At 44.1% G+C, this 21577-nt stretch overlaps 1 protein-coding gene across 2 annotated transcripts in view; it reads left to right on the top strand.

The window, feature by feature from the left end:
* SSH2 (slingshot protein phosphatase 2) overlaps positions 1-21577 on the top strand; it is a 90028-nt gene that overhangs the window by 9148 nt on the left and 59303 nt on the right. For both annotated transcript variants that reach the window (XM_059865725.1, XM_059865727.1), the window contains exon 2: positions 18585-18628. In XM_059865725.1, the coding sequence (XP_059721708.1) occupies positions 18585-18628 (44 nt within the window). The remainder of the gene's footprint in view (positions 1-18584; positions 18629-21577) is intronic.

Below are 21577 nucleotides of genomic sequence, written 5' to 3'. Positions count from 1 at the left end.
CGCTATTTATTTATTAACCTGACAAACTAATAGCAAGCTCTCCTCTTTCAGTGTATGCATGTGCCATGTCACAATTCTGCTTGTCACCGTAATAAGAACTTCATTCATCTGCCTTAAAATGTCATTGATAACAACCTGGCAGTGGCCCAGCTTGGAGCAAGTTAACTACAAAAGGCTGCATTGTAAACCTTTCTGAGGGTACATGCTACATTAAGTCTAAAATTAAGAAAAAAAAAAAAAAGAGAGAAATGTGCAGGCTGGTCCGGGTGTCATACAACTGCCAAATAGCTTCAAACCTCTGGAAAATAATGGAATTCTGTATGGAGGAATTCTGGCTGAGATGGGTTAGTTTGGAATGAAGGATGCATTCTGCTCACTTTGAAATCTTTGGGGTACACTGAATTTATAAGCCTCATCTTAAAATGAGAGGGAATGTTTTGAACCACAAGCAGCTAAATGAGAGCTTGGACATGTAAGGATCTTGTTATTTCCTTTAGTCTTGTCTTTCTGCAACCAGGATAAAAGCTACAATCTGAAAACAGTCACATGCCTCTGGAATTTACTGCTGGGAATACTGGGAGTTTGTCTTGGTTATAGAAACCTTCCCTGACCCCAGCTGCAGCCTGGGCACCAAACAAATTTATCCTCCCATAAGTTCACAGAGTGCAAGGAGGGTCTATCACACACTGAAGTTCAAATATCTGGTCTCTGCCAGCTCCTCTGGAGGGACCTGAGCTGCTCCTTGCTCTGCAGTCCTGTGGATGGGGCTTCATGTTCACAGAGGTTTAGGGCTTCCTGCCTTTGACTCTCCTGTTCTTAAAACTATTACAAATTAAATTATATAGCCTGGGTGAGAGTGAACTGATCTGTCCATCAGAGTTTGTGAACTTTATGGACAAAAGCTCCCAGGGACCTTTAGAAGGGGCCATGTCCTGTGCTGCATGTGAGGGCTGTGAGGTTTGGTACAGCCCCTGACTGACCTAGGCAGTCTCACTGAACAATTTAACAGCTGAGTTGACTGTGAAGCTTCAACATATCTTCATCCAGGGTCTTCTGGGAACACTCTAAACATGCATTAAACACCATGGTTCTCATGCTACAGCCCAGACATGGCAAAAGCTCAGGCAGTGTGGGGAAGGGCTTGCTCACAACTGGTGGGTTTACAGTTGGATTTCTTAACTGGAACAAGGACTGCAAGAGTCTTTAAAAACTAAAAACCCAAACCCTGCAATTTCATGCTGCTTCATTTCTGTGGTTTTTGTTTTGTCTCTTTCTTAAGTATAGTGTATGGACAGCGCCATGGGTTAGGGAACACTTCAGCTTCATCTTCAGAGACTTTTCGTATGTAGCCTTCTGCTGAAGTCAATGGGTGTGGAGGTAAGCAGAGTGCTTTCTGACAACATCACTGCCACCCACTCTGCAGCCTGATACACACAGCACTCCTTGTATTTGAACATTGTTTTTCTCCAAAAAAGTCGCATGCGGTTGCACAATAAAGACACGGCTTATTTGTGTAATGCAAATCTGTTCCTGCTTGTTGGTACAAAGTGCAAGCAGCGAGCATTAAAGTGGGGAGACTTCACAGATCCTGCATGAACACTTGCCACTGAACTGCAGTGACATCCTGCATTATGTCAGAATAAAGGATGACATCACAGTTGGTCTGTGAGTGAATGGGATTGAACTCAGGGTTGAATGTTGCTGCCTGGAGCATTTGTGCTGCTGATGCTCAACACCCTTCGCTCTGCTACTGTTTGTTTGTTTATGTATTTTTACAGCTGCTGAGTTTAGTTTCTCAAAGGTTAATTATTTTATCAGGAGCCAGTCTGAACCACAGTTTCCTGTTTCCTTGTCTTTCTGTTGATTTCCTTTCCTGTTGAAACACAACTTTCTCTGTTGGAACAACTCAGTTGCTGCATTCTTCAGTTTCCGTCTAGTGATTTGAAGTGTCTGAAATGGCCTGATATTCTCAGAGATATTGACAGTGGGGTCTGGTGACTAAATTGTTGTGATAAAACAAAAATTCATTGGTTGATGCTGTTGAAATCCGCTGACTTTTCTATGCTCCTAATAGAAGGCTTTAAAATATCCAGCTGCAGACTGATCCTCTCCAAGCATGTGACACTGACATCAGTCCTAGAAGTGAGGCGTTGAACTGCCTCCAAAAATGAGCTCATCGAGTAATATTCAATGCACTGATTTAGCAAAATATTAATTAATTTGATTACATGATCACCTGTAAATACTGTTTGAAAGATGGGAATTCATTCCAATTTTAGTTGCTGCTTTTCCAGATACCAGTGTTATAAAGATCCTGTTGGTAGGACACCGTGCTCCCCCTGTATGCTGGGACCTGGGCTTGGCAGAACCTATCTCTAATTGCCACTAATTTGCTCTAACACTTGGCAGTGTCTTGACTTTTCTTCTCCCTGCATCCCTCCCAATAAACTGCAAGGAATAAGACAATATTCTGTTGTCAAGCCATCCATCTAAAGCCACTGATTAAACTTGCTTAATTTTCTTGTGGCTCCCTTGACTTTTTTAAATGGCTGTGTGAAAACACAGCCATGTGCTTTCCCAGAAGTTTGGGTAGTAGTCCATCTTCATCTTGACCTGCCTGATGCCAAAGCTGAGTGACCATAATGAGATTAAACCCTGGCAGAACAACCCTGGAGGCTTCCTCCCCTCCTGTAGCTTGAGGTCAGCTACAGTAACTGCAACTTCCTCTTACAGCCCACACAAAGGGCGTGCATTCGGGCAACACTGGACTCATGGTGACCCCAAATACTTGCCTATTATTTTATAAACTTGAAGAAACTTTGTATTTTCTTTTAATTACAGTAGTAGCATATTCTAGATGCAACTGTCTGAGCACATCAACATGTGTCTGATTATTAGTTTGAAACATGGGCATAGGAGAAACAGTTTGTTAGAAGGGTTCATGTGCATTTGTGCAGAAGTAGTTTTGTCTTCCTCCCTCCACCCAGTATTTTCTGCCTGTTACTACACATTGCAGGATTGTTAGTTTTGGATTCTGTTTCCTTCTGAATACAAGTCTTTATGGAGCTGCCCATAATGTTGCTCTTTTCTTTCAAGAAACACTGCTGCTAACTTAAGACAGAGGAAGATGCTGTGTGTTGCAGGGCTGTAACGATGCCTGAATTGCAAACTGTTGTGCAACTAAAGAATGGTATTGTGCAAAACAGAGTGGAAAAAAGGCTGCTGATGAGCACAGAGAGTTGAGGCAACGAGAAGCCCCACTTAGAGAGCAAGAGGAGAAGCTGGGTTTGAAGAACAAGCAGTAGAAAACAAGATAGGAAGGCTCCGTTCCTGCAGGAGTAAATGATCCCTTGGAGCAGCCAAGGAGGCTGTTTGATGTGAACTCTGTGCAAAGTTCAGTGGAGGCAATGCTGCTTCTTCCTCCTCCTTGTTTACAAGAAGCTGGCATGATTTCAGAATCAACTACTAAAACATCCTTGGTGGGAGAAGAATTGGGATGACAAAATACTTCTTTGCATCTAGAAAGTTATTGCTACATCAGTAACTGTTGAAGCTGGCTGAGTGGCTGCTGCCTGGTTTTGGTTAATGTCAGGAATTGTGCTGGTGGGAAGTGAGTCCTGGGGTGGGACTGTGCAGTCCCCGTTGTGCCTGAGCACAGTTCTCAGCATACTTCAGATGCTGCCTCTGCAAAATGATGAAATAAACTTCCTCTTTTCCCTGTAAAATGCCTGTGTTACACACATCATGGAGTTGTTTCTGTCCATCCTTATTTAACAATAACAAGGGTTGTGCAGAAAACATGCAGGGCATGGAAATGGAGAGCTGAGCCCCATCTATCCTCTGCTGCTGAAGGGTGGGAGGAGGTAGGGAAGCATGGAAAAGAGGAAAACAGCTTTGCCTGTGCCTGTTTTGATACTGAAGAGCTCTTCCCAGTGATCTGAGAAGGGGGTGGGGAGAGAACCAGATGCTCTTAGGAAGTTCATACCATTGTTAATAATGTAATTCACAGATGGTGGTGAAGGCCTTGAAGAGGCTTTCATGCAGTACTTACGCTCTGTAACAGATCATCACATAAGGGCTCACAAATAGAGATGACTTAATCCCAAGGATGAGTCTACAGTGATCTGTTTGATGGTAGGCCTGCAGATCACTGCAACCTTTTAAAACAGTCAGGAGCCTTCAGGATCCCTGGATGTTGAATACTAGAATTGGACCAATCCCTAATTAAATTGTCAGGATAAAATGTTCGTATAGCTTTGAGACTTTTCCAATTAAAATGGCTCTTGAAATTAAGACACAAGTTCCTTTGTCTTGGTACAGAAATCAATACAGGTAAAGCATGAACATCAGTTTATACAATGACATCTTGCTAAGAGGCAGTTCTGCTTTTATTTCCATTTGTCTGCTTGGAGCTGGAAGCAGAGCTTGTGTGTGTTCTGAATAGCTGTCAATACTTTGTGACAGCTAAGGATGATTGTGCCTTGCATGTCCTCCTGTTGAAAAAGAAGTCACTCATACCTACCAGCTTTACAGCAAATGTACAGGCTGCTGGTTTTCAGACATGTAGAATCAGGAAAGATTTAGCTCAAGTGCTTGCAATAAAATTCAATATTTGTATGTTTGTGAGAAGCTTAGTGATAAGATCTTCACGGGCTGCTGGTCAGCTTTTGCTGTAAGCTGTGTAACTACAAGTATTTATCAGGGACTTGTAAGCAATACTGGCTTGCATGTGTAGCACTAGAAATCAAAAGTTTCAAATAACATGAGAACTGATCTTGGCTTTGTTGTTTGTTGCTGTCTTTTCAAGTGCAGCTTCTCCTTCTCTAAGAGACATTCCCATTGTGGCTTTTATTATTATTAACTTCTTCAAGTTTAAATTGAGTTTAGTAAATTGACTTCTTGTGATGTTTGTCATGTGATGGTTTATGAGCTCTCAAGAATGTGCTCCTGTGACTTAGCCATGTATTTGCCTGTTCCAATGCAGGCTGTATCATGTGTTCTTGTTGGTCTTGCATTTGAGCTAAGTAGTGGAGGGGGTTGGGAGGAAAAAAAAAAAAAAAGGTGGGGGGGAACTAATTCAGGGCTAAGCTACCAGAAATTCTCAGACTGCTTAATTTGTGACCTTGTTCCCTAGTTAAATGCAACCCAGGGTTTTCTGCCATTTCCATAGTTTCACAGAAGTGTTTTCTGCATTAAAAGCTGAGTTTTTCTCTTACTACCCTTGTTAAAAACCAGGAAAACCCAATGCTTTGGTAAAAGAAATACCTTGACATCTTGGGAGAAAAGATTTTTTTAATCCTTGGTGGGTGGGTGTGCCTTAACTGAGAAAGTTAGAAACTGTCTTTCTGATCCACATTTTTTTTGCATATATCAACTGTGGCATCTGTAAAGCAATATCTTGATTACTGCAGTAAAATGAACAAAGTTTAAATGACTGCATCTGTGCCAAGAATTTTTGGTTTCTCCACGATGGCCAAAGTTTTGGAGCATTAAAAATGCTATCAGTGAGTCTCCAGTTCCTTGTCCCACTGCCTGCCTGTGATGTCTGTGTCCAGTGGAAGCAGAGCCATCCCAGGACTAAGGACTCACAAGGTTTGTTTTAGGTTTGTTTTAAGCAGCACTTTCCAGCATTGGACATCCTTCTGTTTATTTTCCTGACACCATGTAATGCTGGTTTTCATTTATATACACATACATTTATGTATATGTGCTGCTACTGCTGTTGAATCCTCTGCATTTCCCCCTCTGCATTTGTGTAAATCATGTTCCAGCAGAGCTGTACCTTATACAGTTCCCATACTATGAGGTTTTTTTGTAGTTTTTATGTCTGCGTGGGCTAAGCATTTCTTTAGATTTGAATCCAACATCAAAGTAACATTGGTTTAATACAATGTTTTTATATCACCTTTTTTCCTTCAAGTTGGATTTTATTTTCAGCTCTGACTCTCTTATTTTTGCTGCATAATTTGAGACTTTTTGCTTGCTCTTCACATTATTTAAAAAAAAAACCCAACCCACACACAAAACTCTGTTTTCCTTAGCTCATACAGTATTTCCACTTGGCTCAGAAGATGTGGATTTGTGAGCTGAGGGAATCCTTGTTTGGCTGGTCATCCAAGCTTTCTTCAAGAGCATTAGAAGGATCTACAGCTTAAGTTCATCAGAGGGATGACCTGCTCTAGTTTTAATGAGATTTATTATACCTGTACCTGTTGGATTCTGTGGTTTTGATCTTCAAAATGGTCTGAATAAACCTGTTAGTGAAAGCAAAACCTTTGACAGAAAACTGACTCTACTCAATCTGCCCCGTCTTTGGATTATTGATTTTTGGAATTAAAATAATGTCCGTTGTGGCATTGGCATGGAACTTCTGTGAGATGTTTGGCAAAATGCTTGTATTTTCTACTCCTCCAGTCCCCCTCCTCAGAAAACCACACTGATCAAACCCTGATATCGCAGTCCAGGCTTGGAGAGGGTGGAAGAAACAAATCTGTATGTGGGAGTTGATGGATGATTGTGTGTGGATGTTATGGATACAGCTGCATTCCTAACACATGCAGGAGAGATTGGGAGGGGTCGGTCTTGGCCAAACGTAAATGTGTATTTTCCCTAAAACTGCCTTTGTTTTTCATGAAAGCTTAACAGCATTTAGTGATTTGAGTTTTGTTAGCTTAAAGAACCTGAGGGTTCTCGATTTACTCCAAAATGAGTTTCTGTGAACTTTCAGCTTGTCAAATATCTGTGGTCCTCCAGGGCCTGGAAGGGGATCCAGAGCCGCTGGAGGGGTATAGATGTGCACTGGCTATGGTTGAGTGAAGGCAGCCCTGGGGAGCAACACGAGCAGGGAAAGTGGTGTCTGGAATGAGAGTATCTGGGTCAGCCTCCTCCAGAGCTGCAGGACACGTGAGATGCTGCTCTAGTCTGGTTTAACTTCTTTCAGTGTGGTGACTTCCACGGAGGTTTAACACAGCTCTAGAAGATGCAGGTTGACAGGCCTGCAGCAGACGTGGTCAGTGAACACAGAGATTTGACTTGTTCCATCAAGATTTGGCAAGCCTGATGACTGGGTGATCTCTGGAGCCATGAAGAGGAATGTGGCCTGTCAATAACAGAACTCATCAACTTTCCTGTGCTGGCGCTGGGATTTTGGACATGCAGCACTCAAGTCTGAGACAAATGCATTGCTGGGTGTAACGCCTTTCCTTTTTTTTATTTGTACCTATTAATGGAAGCAGAGAGCATAATGTAATCTTAAAATAGCTCCTCCGTGAATGCAGAAACATTCCACTTCTGACTAATTGGCCATTCAGAATGAGCATTTAAATATGCACCAGAGACTGAGCGGCGGCTTTCCATATCCGCGTGAATGGAGCTGGAAACGTGCTGCACTGCAGAGCTGTGCAGGCTCCTTGCTTTGTCCTCCTACCCCACACTCCTCACTCAGTGTGACTGCTCTACCCTGAGAGGCAGAGTGCATGTCCTGCTTGCTGTCTCTTTGGTTAGGCAGCAAGCTGAGGGGGCTGTTCATCTTCTCTACTCTCGAGATTGAGGATGTTGGAAGCACTAGGCTGATAAACAGTCCTCGAAACCAGATTTCTCTTTCTCTTGGTTGTGAATGACAAGGAACACAAAGAGCTTATGGTCTGAGTCCTGGCTCCAGTGCATGCCTTGGAGAGTTGGGCATGCACCAGGGAGGCCATGTGCAGTGTTTTGACTCTGGCAGGCAGGGCCTGCTGCCCCAGAGCATCTGGCCCAGCTTCACAATGAGAGTAAGGCACACAGATACACGTGGGGGCTGCAGGGGCAGGATCCACGTGGTCAGCTGTGTCACTGACCTAAAACCTGTCTCAACTGAAGGACTTCTCTTGCACACCCACTTGCCACCTGCCCAGAGGATGGTGCCATGCAGGGCTCTTTCCCAAGGTATGAGTACCACTGGAAGGGGGTAGGGTCTCACCTGTCATAAAAGGGCACACTTTCATTCACCCACTTGTCCTGGCTTTCTCTGCACTATAGGAGTGAAATTCCTCTGTGCCTTCACTGGGTGTGTTTTGTTTTCTGCTGAGCAAATACACATCGTTGCTGGGTCAGACTGTTGGTTGATGTTTTGTGCGTAGTGAGACCGACCTCATGGTCTGCATGTGCCGGACTGTGTATGGCACTGGCCTCTCCTGGCAGGCTGAGGGGGAGGGCTGGCTCCCTGTCCTAGTGCTGCTTTCACTCTCCTGCCCATGGGCTCAGTGCCAAGGGAGCTGCCTGGGCCAGACCAGCCAGGCAGGGTCTACAGAGGTGATTTTCTTTCGCTGATCTGTGTTGCTTTTCCAAATCCCATATGGCCTATATGGCTGTAATTGTAGCTCATTTAGAGCTGACCTCAAAGGCAAGTTCTCCTTTCCTCCCAAAAAGGAGAGGTTTTCGCATAAGGGCTTACTCTGGTTTAAGGCTGCTTTATCTTAGTATAACATAAACCTGTTTCTAGTTATCTTAAGGCAGAAAGCAACTAGAGGATTTGGATTGGACTGGATGATTGATTCCTGCTGATTTAAGCAATCCATAAGGAGTGCCTTTTGCCCTTACCTAGCTAATCTTGATTTCCTTTTCTGGCATAGGCAGCAACAAGAACTTTACGCTGTCTTTTGCAGTGGGACAGAGTTCTGGGAAGTGCAATACTCTGAGCATTGGCTTCTGCAGCTCTGCTCTTCAGGTGGTTATTTATGCAAGGCACTAGCCAAAGGGAAAGGAGAGTTTTAACTGGATTAACCTCAAGAAGAGAGTGTGGGGATTTAGGGATTAAGGAACCAAAAGCAGCCAGCAATCAGTGACTTAAAATCTGCAGTAGAGAGCCAGTCTCTATAGACAGGAAATACAGTCCTTTCTTACCTGCACAGCATTGAAATTGGCAGGGTTTCTACCTTTGAGGATAGTCATAAGGATGCAGGGTTTGTGTAGGGTGTTTTCTCTGAAGACTTGTGTATTGATGGGAAATTATTCACAATTGGCAACTCTTTAAGACAAAAACTGGTAAAGGACTGAATGCTCAGATGAGATCTCAAACCTGGCATTGAGAATGTGTGTTGGTGGCTTGCTCCAACATAATGAGAACATCTGGTTTCCATAGACTTGTAACTCTTGTAGTTTCATGCACACCCCTTTTACACCTTCTACCCTTGCCTTTAAAGTGTTTCTGTTGTCCCATATATTTTTTTTTCCACTGATGCTGTTATGTATCCCCTGCAGGGAAAATCCGGCTAGATTACCGGATTGATAGAAAGATTTGGAGGCGCGGGGGAGATCAACAAAAACCTGTTACTAAGGAGACACGAGTTTTAGCATTGAGTCTCTAATGGCCAGTCTGCCGAAGGGGAAACAGATGGCACAAAGGAGGCTGGGATTATACAGACAAGTACCACAGGGCTGCAAATCTGATACATCCATTGAACTTCCTGGGGTCAGGCAAATCCAGCCTTGCGCCAAGACTAATGTGGTTCCTTTGCCTTTGGCACCGTGTTTGTGTCCTTCTGTTAAAGGCTGTTCTGGACAGTGGGCTTCTGCCTCAAACATTCCTGCCCCAGGGAACAGTGAGGTTTGGCACAGAGTGAGGGCAGGTGGTTGTATGGAAGTGTGTCCCTTTTGACAGGTCAAGCTGTACCCACTGCCAGTGGTTCTCCCTTCCTGAGAGGAGGAAATAACCAAACATGACCCTGTATTCTGCTTGAGTACAGCTTTTTTCCTGATACTGATGCGCTCGTGTAGAAAAATGACTTCTATCCTGGAAGAATGGGAGGATGGATGGTGGCCACAGTCGCTCCTGGCTTTTGACACAGCCTGGCCTTTATTACATTATAATGTTTCACAGAGGCTTGAATTTCAAGAGTGATGCTCCCAGCTGTGTGCTGCTTGCTGGGTTCCTGCTTCCCCAGCTCCTGCCTGCTCCAGAGAGACGTGACACGGCACTGCTGGTCTGGACAGAGCAGTGGGTAAATAAGCAAAGGCAGAATTCATCCTGGCTGAGGAGAAACAGTGCTGGAGTCGCTTTTGCAAGAAGCTAATTAACATCTGGTTTTGTATTTAACTTTCAGGCTGGCTCTAGAGAGTGTTGCAGTAAACAGGACACTGATTCGTTAATAGTGGGAGAGTGCTAAATGACTACAGTGCTAGAATTAATAGCTTGACAGCATATCCTCTTCTCCTCTCCTCCCACAGCAATTTGGACTGATACCCAAATAAACAATAACAAATAGATTTTTGGAGGAGCTGGCTGGGAGAAATAACAAAAGTCAAGGGGCACTTGTTATGCAACATTGTTCTGCTAGTATTTGACTCATCCAGAAAACCCTGTTCTACTCCCTAGCTTCATTTTCCTTTTTCTTTTTTTTTTCTTCAGCCTCTGTTGAGGAGGTGTTATATTTGCTGCCTTGCTTTTGGTCCTTCAGAAACTCCCTATACCCTTGGATCTCCAGTTGCTGTAGGCATGGAGTGCTGGAAGAGTGTAGGCAGGACCCTGCTGCAGAGAAATGGCGTGTGAGAGCCTATAAACCAGCTTGGGTCAGGCAAGAAAATTGCTCTGGCTTTAATTCCAACCACATGAGACTAATACCTGGGTGTATTTTGTCAAGAAGTGAGGGAATCTGAGTAGTTTATAAGCATTATGTCCCAGTTCTAGCAGCAGTAGTCCCCTGCCAGAAGTGGGGCAGCTGGGAGGCTGCTGTGCACCCCGGGGATGGCGGATGTGAACAAGGAGTACGCTCTGTACCTTGTGATTCTCTCTGCAGTGTCTTGCCAGGGAATATCTTCAGGCGTTCCTTTCCCTCTGCTCTCCACAGACTCTGCTTTGTGTCCTGCATGCACAGAAAGCTGTCCCAGCAATTCCTTTTGAAGTTTTGCCTGAAACACTTGGGGGTTTTTCCTTACCCAAACGGAGGCTAGAGGTGAAGGGACTTTGCTGCCAATTCTTGTTCTGATCTAGAGTCTAAACTCCTGCTGTCAAAGCTCTACCAGCCACTTCTGTTCTAGATATGTCACTGCAATAGAGCAGAGCCTCCCCGGCTGTGCTCCTGCTTGAATCCAGGGTTATGCAATAGCAGCCTGCAAGTGCCAACGCAGATGCTGCTGCATCCAGACACGCTGTACAATGTAGTTGCTTGGATACCCCTTTTTTTTTGTTATTTTTCTCACAAGTGCTAGGTAACAATTTGCAACTCGTAATTATAACGTTGAACACAGATTCAGGTTAAGCAGTAAAGAATTAGAAACATTAATGATTTCCTCTCTGCTTTTTAAAGGTTGAGCATTGTGGAATTTGCAAAGATCGAGTGTTGCTCTGTTCTCTTTTCAGAGTCTTTATTTCATCTTCATAAGTGTTAAATAACTTCCCCCTTTGAGAATATCTTTCATCCAGAAAATCATCTCTTAATTATTGATGCAATATGCCAAGATCCCTGAGTGGCCTGGCTGCTGGTGCTTTTATTTTGGGTAGGTCACAAAGATTTCTGTGCTGCTCCTAATTCTCTGTGTTGTGTGTTCCTTACGTCAAGAGGAGATTTGACAGGGACTTGCAGGGATTGGATCTCAGAGGAGCTGAGTGGGTGAGAGTCTCCTGTAGCATTCTGACAGGGAGAAGGATGCCTTTGTGTTACAGGCAGCCCCTGGGCTCTACGAGCTGGTGTGGGGTGCGGGTGCAGCTGAAACACGTCTCAGGGATGGCTGCCTGTGCTTCAATCTGTGGAATTTGAGGCAAGCTGTCAAAATGAAAAAACTGTGCCTGGTTATGCTGCTGACTAGGAATTAGACTTTTAACAAGAGGGCTGTGCTGTCACTGCTTCATTTTATGGACATAGCTATGACATAAGCACGAGTGGTATCCAAATAGCTCTAATTCTTGTTCCATTATGGGAATAATATATTTCATGTATGTTGCAGGTGGATCAACATTGTTTTAGTGACCCTACTGTACATTCTGGAAGAGTCAAAGCTCTGGAGTTACAACTCGATCAGAGTCCTAGAATAACTCCCTGATTTTTAATTGAGATAACTCCTGCAAGGATACAAATGAGTGTGCACCAAGGTAAACTAGATGCTAACAGGAAGATGGCTGATTGCAAGACAAAGACCCTTCCCTTTGCGGTGTACCTCCCTTCCTTCCACCCTGCTCCTCCTGAAATAGCCTTTCAGCATGAGTGAAAACCAAATATTTTCCTCTCTTAAAAACACTTTTAAATGCTTGTTCTTGTCAATGGGAAAGTAATTTAACCCAGAAGCTGGTGTTGTGCATCTGCCGTGTCTGATCTCTGTCCTTATTCCTTGTAATGCTTTCCTGTTGCCCGTGGATGGTAAAAGAGTATCAGCTGCAGTTCCAGGTCTCCAACTTCCCTGCATATGGCTCATTAGCCAGTTTGCTTTTCAGGCTCCTTCAATCTTGTTTAATTCTGGCTGCCACGTTTATAATGCAGCAGTTGAGGAGAGTCTCTCTCTCTCTCCAGCTGGAAACAGGCCCAGCTTCTGAGGTGAAGGTGTCAGCCATGTGGGTGAGGAGGTGCATGGCCAGGGCTGCTCTGGGAGCTCTGGAGGGCATTGGGAGGTTGAGTAAGGGCTGTGTTTTAACAGGCAGCGACTGGAGAGGGTCTGAGGTGTGAATGTCCATCGTGCTTAATTGCAGAGGGACAATTTACTGCAGGTAAATGTGTCAGCCTGCATGAGTGGTTAATGAGTGGCTGCTCATTGTGGTAACCTGTGGAGCTGGGATTTCATTTTAATCACAGACTGTTGGCTGTGTAGAAGCCCTGCCCTGAGATTCACCAGTGTACACATGCATATCTTTGACTTGGTCTTAGTCAAACTATACCCTTGACGTCAGCAACAGTGCCCAGTATGAAAGCTGGAGTTCCAGTGCCTGTGTTTATACAGCCACTGAGTCTTCTCACACTTGGCCCATTACCATAAGCATTTGTTACTGTTCTAGGGAAGCAAATGCTCCTAGATTTTAAGATTTCCAGTTGACAATGTCACTAGCTTTGCCTAAAAGGAGATTAAGCAGGTACCTTTAGGCTTCTGGTAGACATTAAATCCAGCAAAGCATCGTAATTACATTAAATACCTGTCTTTTCTGTCATACTTGCAGGGTGCCTTCTGAAAGTCAAGGGGAAGGTTTGTTCAGGGAGACCTGAAAAGTCTCTCAAAAGTTCTGCTGGGTTTTTTTCCTTAGTGTCTGTAAGTGGCTAGAGATGATGTGCTACTACATAGTTTTAGAGAGAGAAATTATATTAATACATGTTTGATGTAGGGATATTTAAAGTGAATATCTGCAATGTATGGGGTTTTTTCCCTTCCCCTTAGGTGGGTCTCTGATTAAGGCAAAAGCTGTTATACTCCTCATCAGGCAGGCTGATTTCACTGCAGAAATTCAGTTGACAGTAATCTGCTTTTTAATCTGTTCTTGTGGTGTAGTGTAGCAGGCTGTGTCACACTGTATTTCTCATCCTAACTCTTGTTGTACCAGTTGAAGGCTTGTAATTTTTGTCTTGAAGTGTCTGAGTTTTAGTTCTGCAGTTTTTAGTGAGTGCTAATCCAAACAAGGTTTGCATAAATCTCTTTGCTCCAGCGGGAAGATGAAAGCTTTGATAAAGAACTTGTTTTTTTCTCTCTCCCAAGCAGGAGCACAATGTCTTTGACCTAAATATACCAATTACTGACATAGCAAAGTGATACAGAAAACAATCTAGAAGGAATGCCAACCTCTGAATGAACACTTGGCTGCAGAAAGCTACTGCTTATGTGGAACCTCAAATCCAGAAGACATGTGAGGAGGAAAACAGCATTCATTCAAAACATTTCATGCAAATAGTGAAGGGTGAGAAAGCAATGGCTGGAGAAATCCTTCTTTATCCCTTATCCCTATGGCTCAGGAGAGGTAAAACCTCTATGCAAAACACAGTGCAGTTCTCCCCTTTCTTGTTTGTGGCCTGGTTTGCTCAGCTTTTTGAAGAACTTTTATGTCATATTTAAAGGCTTCCTGGTAGCAGCTTCTACTTTAAAATGTGTTTGATGGCAGATAGAAGTATTTCAAAAAGTAGCAGTCAGCTTCCTCTCTGGAGCATGCTAGGTGACTTTATTAATTAGTTTCATAATTTTTATTCATGATTAAGGTTAACCACCTCCAGAGACCGATGGAGTCTGAAGTGAACTGGTTTTCAGTTCAGCTTTGAGACCTATCCTCTGTGAGCGAGTACTTGCAGATTGCAACCACTCTGATGGTTTCCAGAATACACTGACTAAATTGGTTCACACAAACTGCCACAGATTTCTGGTTCTCCATGTTGCAGCTGTGGAATTTGCAGACTCTGGATGCCCGTTTTTTTGGTGGCTAAGTGACCCTTTTTAGTACCAAACTGCTACTAGACATGATCAGACTGCAAGTGGTACCTGGTATGGTTCTGCATCTCCCCTCAAACCCCAGTGAATTTGTGTGTAGTCTTGGGCTTCCTGCAAGGAAAAAGGAACCTTTTATCAACCCAGGTTTTGGAGTCAGCCCTTATTTCGTTTTCCCAGGCAGTGTTGTTGCTGGCACTTCAGCCATACTGCAAATGCAGCATGTGTGGGCTTTTTGCTCACACAGTTTATTTAAGAGATTGATACAACTCAGACTACTGCAGAAAAGTCCCTCTGCTACAGAAATATGTAATAGATATTTGGCAGTGCGACTCAAACATTTGTCTTGCTTTGTTCCAGCAGATGATTTGAGATTATTGATAGGACCAGCTTTGTGCACGATCTGCTGTTGAACAGGAATCTATCAAATATTTCATCTTGGAAGGCATTGAACCTCAGTTCTCTGTGATGTCCATGCACAGATCCTCATCCCTTGGACTTCTTAAGCTTCCACTGAGTTGCTTCTCTGGGCATCTGGTGCCGGTTCCGTGCAGATGTTGGGTACCCCAGGGCATGTCCACTGTCACCACATGTCTGTGTCAGAAGTTGAGTTGAGTCCTAAAGAATCTGATTGTCCATGGATGCTCTTATCTCTGTGTGCCTTGTGTTGCATTAGAGGAGAGGCTGTGGCTGCAGCAGTGGCACCCTCTGCAAGACTTGACCAGACTGGGTTATCCATGTGTTGGGAAATAGTTGTGGGAGGGTGGCTTTTGTACTGACTTGCTTAGTATTTGCTGGCACACGAGGAGAGCTCCCGTATGGAGAAGCATGCAGTGCTCTGTGTGGCTGCAGCCCAAACAAAGGGACACTGGGACACTGCTGGGTGCTGTGAAAGGAGCATTTGCATGGTTTAACCACTGGGTCAGTGCCTGGTTGACTCTGGTTTGACTGAAGCAACTGCCTTCTTCCCAACAAAGGTCATGTTCGGCTCAGAGACACTTCGTGTGTGTCTGAGCAACTGGATGGGATGTAGGCAGGGAGCTGGGAGACTGCTCACTTAATTACAGTCCTTTGCTTTGTAGTTCCTCCTTTGAGAGTGAGCCCAAAACTGTCCACATGGTGGACGTTTGACCATGTTAAGTGAAAAGCCCCATCTGAATGTTGCTGTGGGTTTAGGGGGATCTATATTAACTAATTTTCTGTAGTGTCTGAAGTGTTCACAGCTACAAGATGTTGACTTAAGGGGTGAAAACTCTCTAAATTGTTGGTGCTCTTTTGATATTTGCTGGCTGTGACCACTCACTCCTGATAAAAACACTTCCCAGGCATTGTCTATACAGTCAGGTATGTTGGCATAAAATCATACATAGCCAGCAGTTATTAAATGGGAATCCTTTTAAGCTCTGAAAGATGTTTTTTTAGGGTGTAGTCTGTGTGAAATGTTCCTTGGTTAATAGAAATGTAGTGATTATTAGGTGCATGACTTAGGCTAATAATCGTATCTTGCAGTAGAGGAACTTGCTGTGATGTTCCTGATGTTAAATCCAAGCAGACAGCTCCAGTCCCTGTACATAAGAGTGGAGATTGAATCTTGTTTATCATTACATCAGTCTGCAAAAAGGAGATTTATAAGAGCAGAATTGTTTGCGTGACATGGAGTGACTCCCATTGTATAGAACAGAACAGCTCTCCAAAATTTCTCTCCTCTCCCTTGCCCTTTTGATGACAGATAGTTGGCAGTGGATCAAAGCACAAACAGGATTAATGTTTTGCATATTCTGTCCTACATGGCCTGAAAGGAGCAGAGATGGAATTTTTCATCTTTCACTTTAAACTGCATTTAATATCGTGGCCTAGTTTAGAGCTATGCGACTCATTCCTTCCATTTCCCCTGAGGCCTCTGTTTCTGGTCAAGGAAAGCAGGGCATGACTCCCTCTGGAGCTCATCAGTGCTGCTCAGCTTCCTCCTCTGTGCAGCCTGGTGGAGGAGGCTGGTTTGAGGCTGGAGCAATCCAGCATCAGGAATCTCCAACGAGCATTTGTGGCAGCTGCCATTTCTTGGGTCTGTCGCTTCAGGGCACGGGGAACCCGGAGCTGGGGCAGCATCCAAAGTTCTTGTCACCACCTGTGCAAAGGCAGCTGTAAAAGCTGGAGTGCTGTCGCAGGTCACACCTCCAAATTGCTGCATTCACTTTCCAAGGATGCTGTCCGAGCATGTTCCTTCTCCAAGATGTCCTCAGAAAGGAATGTTTGAGCAGATGGATTGTACTGGCAGCAATACTCCTTCGCCTTTGGAAACAGGCTGGAAATGGCGAGAAAGCGTGGAGGTGCTGGTGTAGGGGCCGTGTCAGTGCTGGAGCCGTGTCCCCTCGGAGCCTGCTCCTCCCCGGAGCGGCACCTGAGCGGGCACCTCGCTGTCCTGCCCTCCCCTCTAGCGGGAGGAGCCGCCACTGCAGCCGCCTGGGCTCCCGACGGGCACCCGGGGATGTTCCGTGCCTGCAGGATTTCAGAGCGACCGCAGCACTGCGGGAGCGGCAGCAGCCACTTGGAGTGGAATATGTGAAACACGGGAGCATTGGCTGTGGCTTCTTTGACACCCTCTGTCCATGGATGCATTTGCAGAAGGATGGGGTGAAGGTGGTTCAGATACCTGAATCTGACCACTCTGTAAATCCAGGACAAAACATGAGGTGCAGGGAAGGAGTAGACTGCAGGCTGGTCAGAGCTGCTGATGAGGAGGAGGCTGCTGAAGTTTAGTTTTGTTCCAGACAGCATCCCAGGTACTGGCAGTGGGTCTCTTGCTCAAATCACACTTGTCTACAGTTCTGTTTTTGTAGTCAGTTATATTCTGAGTGAATGTGCTCCTCACACAAACCTGCTTACATCTATGTCTGGTATCAAAGAGATGTAAGAGTTTCAGCAGAGACAGATGGTGATTAATTGGGCCATGTCTGGCCTCCTCCACACTGAGCTCCTTAGGGTTGAATTTTGAGGGGAAATAAGATAATGATCTACATATTTCAGGATCTTCTCCTGTCATTTGTGGGACTTTTGGCTATGGCACACCAGGCTTGCCAATTGCTGTGACAAGGATTTTTCTTGGCAGGTAGAAATGGCTGTTCATTATAATACTAAAAATGTTTGCATAGCTTGAGTTCCTGAGCAGTACAAACGAGATTTCAAGGGCTCTTTCAGTTGTTTTGCCTTACTGTGGAGTTTGAGGAACTTGTTCTCTAGTTAAATACACACTTTTTATTCAAAAACCCCGTCATGTCTTTAGCAATTCTACATGTAATGAAACATATTCCCCTCCCTTCTGACCTCTTTCTCTTGCTCCCCCAAGTCAACTTCTTGTAAACCCACAGGGAACTCAATTGGAACTTATGTTCTGGCAGGATTGCCAAAGGAGAGCTGAAGGAGGGAAGCCCAGTTCATCAAGAACAAAATTATCTTTTTCCTTTCTCTGTCTGAACTCTGATTTTCATGGGATGCCCCTGCCCTGACAAAACCCTTGGTATGTTTTAAAATGCTTTTTCCCTGTGGACCTGCACAAACATAGTAAGTTCTCACTGATACAACAGATTCTGTACCCTATCTCCAGTGCCTGGCAGGGTGTATATAAATGTACTGTGAAGCAGAATTAATTGCTGAGATCTCTCTGCTGAGGTATTGCTTTGGGCTGTAGTAGGTAGGCCTAGTAAAATTCCACAGCACATTAGAGATTGTGCATATTAATATCTCATCTAAAGCAGCGTACTATGTCAAATTTCTCCATTCTGGTCATATCTGTGCTCACTCAGTCTGATTTGTCAGGTTTATTACATGCTGGTTTTGTGGATTTTTACACTTGAATGCTGACTGGACTATGAATTAATATGATCTCCATAAAGGTAATAAAAACTCAGAGATTTTTGCTCAGAAGTGAACTATGTGTTTGGCTCTTGGCCTGCCATATTTGGCAGGGGTCACTGGAAGTCCATGCAAAAGCATGCAAAATCCTGCAGGGGCAAAAATTCCTGTAACATTGAGTTTTTAAAAGGCTTTTGAGAGAACATGAAGTGACAGCTGAGCAGAAAGTGAGTTCCTCTCTAGTGACAGCTGCATGCAGGAGCAGGGAGAGTTCCCCTTGCCTTACACAATCAAACCAGTGAAATGCAAGCCTTTGCTTTCTGCATGTATTAAAAGATATTAATGTTTTTCTCCTTTCCTTATGTATGCAGGAGGCAGACAGCGGGGAAGAAGAATGCCGGTCCCAGCCCAGAAGGTAAGATTGTCACTCACAGGAGTCCTCGAGGATGCCTGGCTGTGTGGAATGTTCCACAGGGCTTTTGCTGTTCCTCTGGCATGTCCTGCAAACACACATCACTTGCTGCCTGTTGTTGATGTTGCACAACCGTCTTTAATGAGCTTTACTGAAAAATGGGTTCTAGTAAAGGGTTTGCTGCAGCAGGAAATGGGAAGAGTCAGGCTGCACACTAAAAAATAAATATGGGGGACAGTTGGCAAAGATGTCAGTGTATATATTCTCCAAACTGCTGTTTCTGTAGCTCCCTCCAGTGTCCTGTGTTGCTTCTCAGGATTTAGTCCACCATCAGAGTATTCTGAGAGGCATAACCGGACTAATAAACTCTTGTTCTCTGGTTAAAAAGCCCCTGTTGCCATCTAGGGTGATCCTGATCCATACAGGCACCTGCTGCTTAAATAGCACAATCAGTGGATTTGTGGATATTTGCTGCTGATGCAGGTAGTCAAATTTATGTTCCAAAATTAGGAGATACTGAGAATTTGCAGGGATTTATTTGTTTAATTGGGATTGTTTTGCTGGGAGGTGCTCACCTCTTGTAAACGCTGATTTCAGTTGCCTCAGGAAGAACTTTTTTTGGTAAATGTTATTTGCTAAAAAATAAACATTGAAACTCTGCTGATTGAATGGTGACAAGTAATGGTGATTTTTACAATGTAGGTGTAGTCTGCAGGCTAAGACTTCTTGGGGTGCTGTAAGCTTTATCTCCTTTCCTCTAAGCCATCAAAAAAATTATTTCAGCTGAACCTAATAAAAGCAAAAATTGTATATATCAGGTGACTTCTCCAATGGCAGGAACACTTTCTTGGCTTAAAATGTTGCAGCCAGATTTTGTGAAAGGCTTCAGATTCCCTCCAGAGGGAGTAAAGGGGAAGTGAAGGTGAAATGGTTCTCCCTTTATGAGCTCTCTGGCTGTTACGGTTCTTTGCTTAATGGTGTTTGTGTGAGTAGGTAGCAACAGAAGCCATAATATCTAGCATTTAAAATACTTGAACAAGATCTGGGCTTTGTGTTTTGGGGCCAACTTGGATAAATCTGCAAAAGAAAAAGCTGTCCTGGTTGCACATTGCCATGATTTCACTGTAGTTCTGTGATTCTGTGGCTCAGGGAAGGTGACTGCCCTGTTTACTTCAGGCCCTAAATGATGATTTAAGAATTGCTGTTTCTTCATTTTACAGCTTTCATGAGTGAGAGGAAAGCTGGAAAGCACAATTCCCGAAGGCTCAAATTGAACTCAGCTAAACTCCAATTTTTCATTTTACTCTTGGCCTTCCAGCAGTCACAAGATCAACTCATGACTTGATCTCAGTATACATAATGTATTGGAAGGGATGGGAGGTATTTAATTGTTGTGGGCACTTAGCAACCATTGTAGGTTAGGTCTGAAATAAGCATTTTTTTAATATATTTGAAATAACTTCTTGGGGTAGGAAATGACAACCTGCTGTTGATGTGGTGATCTGAGCTCTGTGACTCCTGTTACTGGGGTCACAGAGCTAACTAAAACCAAACTCCTTCTGGGGAAAAACAAGGGGGTGGGTGTTAAATGTGTTTGATTACAGTAGGATAAAAATAATAGAGTCAAATGGGGTAAGTAGTGAACCTGGAGTCCTGCTGTGGAGGAGCAGCAGATGTCCATAAACAGTTCCTGAGTATATCTAATCCCCAGTTTTCACAAGAACATAGCAAGTAGCAGCTATTAAAAGTCCAGGCAGTAAAAAGGCTACAGACTGAGTTTGGCTTAAAAGGAAAAATGTGTTTCCAGCTGCAATGTCATTCAGGTAGTGCTCTGCAGTAGCCTGACATTCCTCACTGCCTGCCTGGGCAGGGCCCACTTTTCCTGAGGCTTCATTCAGGTGACCTGGCTGCAGCTCCAGGCAGTGATCAGTGTTTGGAGTGTGATTTTTTTTGCTGTTAGTAAAATTCTTCTGCTGAGGAGACCTTTTGTCTCCTGCGGTCCTGGAAAATGTGTTCATGTGCTACCTCAGCGTGTCAGGCATCAGGCATGTCCAAACTCATCCTGGTAACTGGACACTGAAGCCAGGAGTACTGCTGTGCTAGGACTAAATGTGTGTTTGCATAAATAAAATAACTTTTCAAAGGTTATTAAATAGGATCCTGGTGCACAAAGGTGTTAATGCTTGCAAGGGAGTTAATGAAGTCCTAAGCATAAGCACATGGACTTGTTTGGTGTCAGAAGATTTTTGCACTGGTCAGTCTTGACAATCATTGGGTAGAGCCTTTGTTTCCATTCCTGTGTCCCAGGTCTCTGCAGAGCCTGGGGATTGCTGTCTCAGAAGAAATGTCACACTCAGATCCAGCTCAACAGCACTGCTAATCCTGTGGTTAGCAAAATCCAGATAGCTTCTTGTGTTAGGTTTCTGCTGTTTATCTTTCCTCCTTGATGAGGTATGGGATATATACTGAGGTGAGGGGAACATGCAGGAAAGCCTGGCAGCAGGACAGCATGGAGGGACAGTGTTTGTTGAGCAGAGACTAGGAAGAGCAGCAGACTAAAATGCCCCCCAAAGAGGCAGAGAAGTAAATTACACAGAAGCTTAAACTTGTAAGTGATCACCATAGTTAAACAAAATGATCTGTCTGTTTGCTGACCTGTGCTTTTTGAATCTAACACCACAGAGGTCTGTGATTGCCTGGACTGGGTCTCACAGAGAAGGGAGAACTGTGTGAAAATGCTGTTTAAACATAAACCTGCTCTACAGAGCATTCAAATGACCTGACAAGTCTGCACTCGACAGCACCATCATGGACTGAGGAGCTTTCTGCTTTGGGAATTAGCAGAATCTGCTTGAACTTTTGTCCAAAAGATGGAAAGAGCTATCAGAGTGCAGAAAGAGAGTTCCTGTGTGCTTTGCAGTAATCCTTGAAAGGTGCTTGAAATGGCATTTC

Source organism: Haemorhous mexicanus, chromosome 22 (genome assembly GCF_027477595.1).
Source record: "Haemorhous mexicanus isolate bHaeMex1 chromosome 22, bHaeMex1.pri, whole genome shotgun sequence".
Classification (NCBI taxonomy): domain Eukaryota; kingdom Metazoa; phylum Chordata; class Aves; order Passeriformes; family Fringillidae; genus Haemorhous; species Haemorhous mexicanus.
The sequence above is the reverse complement of the archived record's forward strand: the minus strand, read 5'-3'. Positions and strand labels throughout refer to the sequence as shown.